General features: G+C 35.2%; 2 protein-coding genes across 3 annotated transcripts; one reads left to right on the forward strand and one right to left on the reverse strand.

The window, feature by feature from the left end:
* On the forward strand, nucleotides 1–1226 carry LOC118743252 (the record flags this gene model as incomplete). Its single annotated transcript, XM_036475816.1, is given in 1 exon segment — nucleotides 1–1226. A coding segment is annotated over 1 exon segment (1077 nt). The 3' UTR covers nucleotides 1090–1226.
* A 968-nt stretch (nucleotides 1227–2194) lies between these two features.
* LOC118743251 (myotubularin-related protein 14) lies at nucleotides 2195–8217 on the reverse strand. Of its 2 annotated transcripts, XM_036475814.1 has the most exons (6): nucleotides 7312–8216; nucleotides 5776–6330; nucleotides 5566–5652; nucleotides 5290–5457; nucleotides 4791–5201; nucleotides 2195–4713 (listed from the first exon to the last, which is right to left on the reverse strand). In XM_036475814.1, exons 1-6 carry the CDS (start codon nucleotides 8160–8162, stop codon nucleotides 4590–4592), a joined length of 2196 nt encoding a protein of 731 aa, XP_036331707.1. In that variant the 5' UTR covers nucleotides 8163–8216; the 3' UTR covers nucleotides 2195–4589. The 2 variants fall into 2 exon arrangements, with proteins under 2 accessions (XP_036331707.1, XP_036331708.1); XM_036475815.1 differs by lacking the exon at nucleotides 5566–5652 and having other exon boundaries at nucleotides 7312–8217.
* Nucleotides 8218–8770: the final 553 nt, after the last annotated feature.

Raw genomic sequence — 8770 nt, forward strand, 5'->3', positions numbered from 1 at the left:
ATATACATACCTATGGACACAGAAGCTTCTTCAAGTTCTATATTCTGCGACCCTGGCGACTCAAAAGCTCATTCTAACATTGAAGTGCTCAATGTAAATAATGTGGATTCTGCAGGCGGGGTGGTGTTGAATGATGAAAAGCTGCTAGAATTTATACAGATGTATCCATTTTTATACAATCCACGCGTACGCCCATTTGAGGATCCCGATTATGACGAATGGGCATGGAACCGCATTACATCAGCGTTCAATGTGACCTATACGGGATTCCTGCCACCAGTCCTTTTCACCAAAGCGGACTTACAGCGTCGCTGGAACAAACTACAACCAATTATAAAGAAAATGGCGAAAATGCTAGATTTAACTGCAATACCAGAACCCTTGCGGCAGCTAATTGTAAAGATCAGTATTCAGCTCGAGGATCAATTTACCGACGTTCGAGTAAATAGTTTATCGCCTGCGCAACAAATCATTAACGATAATATGAAAATGGTCGAACAATTGCCACTGAATAAACGACTACAGTTGGAAGCTGAAATGATGGAATTGATATTAAGTGGCGAATTGGAAGCTAAAGCCACAGTCAAGTTAACGGAGTGGAATTTACAAAGCGTGGAAGAGGAATACGATGAATTGCTCAATTTGATGAACATTAAGGAACTTATTGTATTAAAATCTACCGATACGCCCTTAATGAATGAAGCGATAGATAATTCTCAGGAACAGTTGGTTTCAAGTACTACGTCGAATGCATCATGTGAAATTAACTTGGCCAGTGATAGTAGCTCGGACGCAAAATATGAAGGGACAAATGTTATAGATTTCGAAGCTGAAATGGGCGACGGCACACAAATATATAAATCGCCTAGGTATAATAAAAATAAAATTGATGATGGTTTACAACCAGCTTCCACTAAATATAGGAAAATATCACTTAAACCTAAAACAGTAATGCAATGGGTTCCTTTGGAAGATGCCCATAAGTACGTAAATCGCTGTATGGTTCGGTTGAAACGTACGAATATGGAAGACTATATACCACTGTCGTTCATAAGGCGACAACGTAAAAGTTCAACGCGTTCCCAATAGCGAAACCACGATTTCAAATTAATAGTAACATACAATAATCATATAATTATATGTACTTAGTTTTATGGCAAGAAAATGAAATATTTACTCCACTCTACTAAAATAAAATGTCTAATAAAAGGACTAAATCATATTAACTTGTTTGCTTTTATTAAATAATGTCAGAACTATGGAAGTAGAGGGATCACCTGCAAACCTACTGCAATCTAAAAAAAATATATTTTTAAATGAGTATAGGAAACGCCATTTTTGGGTTTCTAGATAAATCACACATTTTTTATATACATACATACTGTCATGGAATAAGGTCAAATAGAGCCTTTTTCATTTTTAATAAGAATGGGAATTATATTCAGAAAGAATGGATATCCTGATAGCAAAATTGGGGATACATATTGGACGGATAACAAAAAAAAAAAACGGATAATCTGGCGGATACTGCAATTCACTCCCATGTGAATATAGGGACTGCAGTAGCTAGCTATAAACAACTAACTGCCATATTTAATAACAATTCCAACCCGAGTGTGAGTTGCAATACGTAATCGACCCATCAGATATCTAAGCGTAGAAAATTTAATCAATACGTCTGACCCTTTTGTTTCTTTGCAGAGTAGTTACGAAATTTTATAAAAACCAAAGTCTTCAGCTGCAATTTACCATATCAACAAACCCTTTTCCCCACTAATGATAACTGAAACAAATTTTTTTTTTATTTCATATCGTCTTTTGCATATGTATATGTATATCTTTTAAATTTCGTTCACGCTTTTTTTTTGCTTAATTTTATAAACAATTCCTTTTTAAACGTAAATCGTACTAAAAAAAAGAAAAATTAAATAGGAGGGAAAATGCTGAAAACACGAGTACACTTTTTGTTTAATATCAAAATTTCATATCAAAAATACAAAATAGTGCGGCGGCAGCTTCTTTACTCAGTGACTTTTACTTAGAATACATAAGCAGTAATTAAAAAATGTGTACCATTCCGTTATACACACCAACGGAACACATAAGAAACCATTTTAGAAAAAAGACTGTAATCATGTCATAAACAAAGTTGTACATTGTATATAAGAATTTCGGCAATAAATGGAACTTAAAATAAAATGCAAAATGTATGTATGTTTGTATAGCAAGTAGAACTCAATTTCATTTTAGAAGATACATAAACAGATTTGTATGCACCTAAGCTAAATTTAAAGCAATGGCCAGTGTGATGGCGATGCGCAATAAACATCTCCGTCAATTGAATACAAACATGTACATATGTATATAAGTAAGTATGTATATGTCTTTATGTCACACTACTTAGATAGCATCTGAGATTAAGGAAAATTTAGTTAAGATCCTTTCTAACACTATTCGATGCAACAGTTAAAGCTAAACATGAAGGTAAAATATTAGAAATGTTCAAATAATTTTCGAGAAATTTAAAAAAGTGTATTGCAAAGTACCAGTATGTACATGTATGTTATGTGCCTTGTGGATAAAAAATACCAAGTCAAATATAGTCCGCGTCCATAACTGAGTTGGCAGACTTCTTTAAAAATAGGTAAAAATAAAAATTATCGTAGCCTCCTACTGTTTTAGGCAAGAACGAACATGCATATCCAAATTTAGCACGTTTGATAATATTAAAAGTATACATTTTGTGGAAAACGCAATCAAACTTTTTTCAATTCATACAGTATACAAAAATACAGATGAAAAAACGTATATATTTTCAATTTTAGGAAACATATAACTATCGTTAAGAGTCAACATAATTCCTATTTGGTTGTTGTTGTTTCCGACAGGGTGGGTGTATGATGTATTTTGGAACGAATTTCCAAACACTCAACATAATCTGCTTATCAAGCTTATTAATTGTATGATGAAATCTCCAAAAATTTAAGCTTGAAATAATTCTCTAAATTATTAAACGTGCGAAATGTTGAATATGCTTTGGCATGCATATGTATGTATGTATGTATATACATACGTAGCTCAGGTCATGGTACAGCCATTCCTATAAGCTCTCTCATTATTTTCAAATGGATATCCATACATCTTTCATTAAAAAAACTTCTTTGATACATACATATATGTATGTATGCATGTATGCTGATCTGTTACAACTATTTTAATTGAGATATGAGCTTAAGAGTGTTGTATACGCTTCACGATCGCCATCTTTACGCCTAGTCAATTAAAACAAAACAATAGGACAAATAACGTTTGCTTATGCATCAGTTTATACAAATTTTTCAACAATAATAATTATTTATAATCCCGGCAATTTTCATTGTGTAACAGTAAAACTGAGCTTTTCTGTGTGACCTAGTAAGTACACGTCGTAGTTCTCGACTAATAATTACCAAATCTATCTTTAAATATAAGCCATTTTTCTTAAGAAATTGGGTACTTAAATTTTTAAACGACTTCAAAAAAGGAGGAAAGGTTATCAGTTCAACAGAATTTTTTATAACGATTTAATAGATAACGGCTCTGAACTTACTCATATTTACCGTTATGATGTAGAATTGCGAAAAATTTTATTGTCTCCTTGGAATAAATGTCGTAATTGCACGTCTGGTTTTGTGGGACTCGGTCAAAATCGCTTAGGCGGTTACAAAAGAAGAATTTTAATTAAAATTGACTATTCAAGACATGACTAATCGAAAAAAATTATTCTTACGGAATTTTGACAAAAAAAAAATGCCGTAGAAAAGAGGAAAAACTGGCGCAATTTCTATTTTTTCCGAAAAATTCACATAATGTACCATTTTTCTACTTTTTTCTTTTACTTTTAATAAATATTCTTAATTTTAAGCCCATATTTAAACTAGCATATGAAATAGTTAAGCTGAAAATTTTTAGTTGGAGTTTTCAAACACAATTCTGTAAACTACTCAATAATGCCTACGACGTGTACTTGGTTACTTAAAAATTTCGTGCAAGTATTCTTTATTTTGTTGCACCGTGTTATTGTTAGAAAACCTTAAAAATCTAAGTTTAATGGGCTTAACGTTGAAGAGGAAGCGTACCTCTATAATGTAATTTACATATCGTCGCTACCATGTCAAACTATCGAATGTGAAAATGGGTACTTTTCAGGAAAAGAAAAAAACGTTTGCAAAAGAACTGTTGCAAAAAATGTTGTTGTCATTAGGAAAAAGTGTGGGATTCGACAACTTGTTAAACACAGTATCCTCTGCTTCTAAGTAGACTAGAAATTCGACGATTTGCCAACTCACGTACCATTTTAAACGCATGCGCAAGGTATCGTAAATGGAAAAGCATTTTAGCACATTCGATAGTTGGACATGGTAGCGACGATATGTCATTTGAAAAATATTAAAATTTGTTGAAAAACAGCTAACATACATAACAACGCATAGCACTAATGAAATGAGTTTTCCAACGGTTGGTAAATGTTTTTGTGTGTGTGTTGTGTTTATGTAGGTATGTGTGTACATAATTCGTGTCGCTTGTTCATGTTTTATTCGCCGTTCCCTCTAAAACAGGGTACCTATTAGCGTTCCGATATTCATACTGGAACCCTCCCGAAATTTCAAGCCCACTCCTTTGCCATATGCGCGGATAAAGGTGCCACGGACAGCATTCAAACGCTTTTCACGTCTAATGAATATATAAAAAATATAGAGAACTTAGTTGTTTAGTAAATTTAATGTACAATAAAATTGTTAAAAACTTACGCTGTTAGTAATTTTTTCCGATTCGACATCGTTGCTGCCAAATCAGCTGTGTCAGCATTAGCGCTTGTCTCGACACCTTCGGTGGTCGTCGGCAACATATGGATACCGTTGTAGCTGCCTGCGCTGCCATTGCTGCTGACGCTAGTATTATGTATGCTTGAACCACTATCTAAGGTGTCGCTGCCGCTGTTTCTACTGGAACAACTACTGGAGCCATTACTTAATGGAATGCCGTTGCTTGAATGCTCCGAATTACTCTCTGAGCGTTGCGCAATGAAGTTTCGCATATAACTGCCCGTTATCTGTGAATCTATGGAGCCAGTATCTGTAACTACTTGCCAACTGCCATTCGATGATACCGATTCTTGACGCTGGCGTGTAGTTGGCACCGATATAGGACTAGTGCGTGAGCTGGAGAGGAAGTGGTGGAATAAATACATGTATGTATGTATGAGATCATGTGCACAATATGCATATCGCATTCGAAAAAATGTCATACCGTTTAGGATTTGGCGAACGACTAGTAATTGCATTATTAATTGCTGTTGTTGCTTGTGGTGGAGAAGCATTAGCCACTACCAATCCATAAAAGGAATCATTTATTGCCATTTCACCGTTGGAATAACTATCGTTACTGTCTTGATCGATGGCGGCTTGAAGCAATTCTCTGCAGAAAAAAGTGTATTAAATAGTATGAAACTTTGACGCAAAAATAAACAAGAAAGCGAGTTGATACTAGTAAACGCGATCAAAAAGGCGATAACTAATAACATACTCTCGAATAGGTGCATCATCGTCCTGCTTCAGCGTTACTATGTTACTACTACCGCTACAGCTACTACTGCTTGTTTTTGTTCGTTTCCTAAAAGCAAGGAAACATATTTTAGAATACTAGTAAGTAAAGCAAACTCAAACACTAAATTAATTGCAAAAGTGCCCATGTAACAGCTACAACGACTACTAAATACAGCATACAAGTACGTACCTATGCTCGACTAAACTAAACTCTTCGCCGGTTATAAATTTCAACATATGAAAGCAGAAGAGCATTATATCTTCGCCACGTTTTTCCCGATCGGGAAGTTGATGACCAAACAAATACCAATCGTAAGCCAAAGTCAAGTAAGTGATCTGCATATAGTCTAGCGATTGATGTATAAGACCGTCCGCCCAAAGCGATAAGCGTAGCAAGGAAATGAAGAGCGGTGTACGATCCCACCCGCTGATACAGTGCACCAGCAGGCCAGTATTCTCCTCCTGTACATACTTCAGCATTGCTTTGAGGTAATTTTGTGTGATTTCCACTAGGTCCCATTTCTGGTAATCCTCCCAGTTAACATCAAGGTCCATTGCTGGCCCAATTTTCGGTATGCTGATATTGGCATCGTTGAATGGCAGTTTCCAATTGTAGTGTAAATTATTTGCCATATAATTGTTGTCGCGAAATTTTTTAAAGAATTCACAACCGGGATATGGCAGGGAGAGTATGTTAAATTTATCGTAGTTATTTTCGGGATCAGCTTTCTCCGAGGAAGATACACTGTAATGAATAAAGGACTACATATGAATGAATTGATAGAAAATCTTTTGGAAACTGAAACTGAAATACGGAGTCCACCAAACGATTTCGGGTGAACGGCATTTCACATAGAAATTTCGAAGTTGAGTCAAAGCCATAAAATAATATTTAAGTAAACAAACAGTTTGTACCATTCATACGAATATTTCGTACACTTGTGAAAATTAGCAGTTGTTTTGCGGTTTTATCTGTGCGAGTGACAGTTATTTCAGCGGGGAATACGGTATACGATAGTGTCAATATTATTCGAAGAGAACTACTTTGCTTGGTGAATATTCAATTTACAGTAGGTGAATTGCAAGGGCGAAATGTGAACGAGTTTACACGGAATGAAAATTCATGATAAGGCTGATTGAATAATAAAAGGTGATATATGCTTTCTTAGCTTACGTAACACAAAAAAAGGGGAATAAAAGACGGCCGCTTTGCGAAATAGTACTAACTTTAGTACTCTTTTTCGTATCAAAGTAATGAATCAAAATTTGTGGAAAACTGAGATTTTTGAGAATTTTATATTACTTAATATATGCTAATAGATATATCTTGCGCGATACTTGTAAAATAAAAGTTCGCTAAGTTTAAATATTATTATTTCATATAAAAAGGCGTACTGTAAAAAATATATCATTAACGTTTTTGGACTCAAATGCATCATCTACTTATTGAATATAATCAGATAAATACAATACCATTTTTAGTACTTTTTCTTGAAAATCGCTAAAGTATAAAAAGTAGTTTCTCAAAGAGGCAAATTGGAATTTTCTAAGGGAACTTCAATTGGCGACTATAGTGAGAAAAACGCGAACGAATGACACCTTTATTTATTGCATCATGAAAATATGCAGGTAGTTCCTAAACATTATTCAATAATTAACAATTATTATTGAATCAAGGTTCATAAAGACTATGTTAGAATTTATTCCTTTGTACAAATTTACTTACGTCATAAAGTATTTGACTTTCCGTTTTTCTACCATCAAGTCGACGATTGTGTTGACATTGAGCGTATTCAACAGCGAAACATCATTTTTAATTACTTCGCTATAAGAAAACGGCAACGGCCCATCGTTGAATAGAGAAGATTCCTCCGAAGATTCAGTGTTTTCATCACCGTTGGTGCGTTGTTGTGATTCGGTACCAACCGACGTTATGCGATCGTAAGCGTAACGAGAATACGTTTCATGCACCACAGATAATGTGGCCGAGCGACAAATTAGTTTGCCGCGATAAAGGATGACCGGCACAACGAAACGTTGCCGACAACGCGCATATCGAGCATACGTTATAAAATCGCGAATTTTGCTAACATCATATAGATCCTCGTAGATGGTGCGCTGCTTTTGTTGCGACTGTTGAGGTCTTGCATGCTTGGGTGCCACGGACACAAACGATTGTATATTGGTATCGCCATCAATGACATTCCCTGTGCCACTATCACAACCATTACTATTACTATTATTACCAGTATGCCCAGTTACAGATGTTGCTGACGTTACACCGTTCGGGCTGCTCCCATTGACGTCATCTACTATCGATGGTATTGCGGGGGCTCTAGTGCGCTGTGGTGGGATGGATTTAAAGTTTTTCAAATCAATTCCATTGGTAGTATAACCGTTCCCACTTTCGTAACCGCTGGTGCTGTTGCAACTACTTGGTATATTGGCAGTACTTACGCTGCCAGTAGAGGCCATGTGGCCATATTCGTATTCGGGTATAAAAATACGCGGAGGATAACGTGCACTTAGTGCACCACCAGGGTTTTCCAGGTCAATAACGCTGTAGTCAAGTTTCATAAGATATTCGCAGTTGTTCAAGGTAACCGAGTCCTATAAAAAGAAAAGAAAATACAAAGTTATCATTCAAACTGGATGAAGTACATACAGTGATGAACAAAAGTATTGGCACACTGCATTTTTCGCATTATATGCAAAGTTTTTTATTTTAATTTATTTTCGATAATTTCTTATAACAATATTGTTCACACTACACCAAAAAACATAAAAATTAAATCTCTAAGCTTTGTGCAAATCTCAGGAAAATTCAATAAATTTGCATACTAATTTGCTACTTTCTATTCAGATTTTATAGAAAAAAAATATGCTCGTATGAGTGGCTTGTTCATTGTAGAGTTCTGATATGGAATTAATAATTCAACTCGTCAAATGTTACTCCATATTATACGATTTGAAGTAGTCGGAATATAAAGATTGCCTTAAGAAAAATGAAGCAACGCAGAGTATCGCACCTGTTTGAGGTCCTTTGCTTTGTATCGTTATTGCAACAAATACGATATCATATCGCACCGGAAGTATCACATCTGTTTACGGCCACCTTCATTCAAGTTGGTTCTCAAGGAACTTCACTCTGCGCTCACCATAAGCGCATCCGAAAAAAGAAACAA

Source organism: Rhagoletis pomonella, unplaced genomic scaffold, assembly GCF_013731165.1.
Source record: "Rhagoletis pomonella isolate Grant_MI unplaced genomic scaffold, Rhpom_1.0 Rhpom_scaffold_00007, whole genome shotgun sequence".
In the NCBI taxonomy this organism is placed as follows: Eukaryota; Metazoa; Arthropoda; class Insecta; order Diptera; family Tephritidae; genus Rhagoletis; species Rhagoletis pomonella.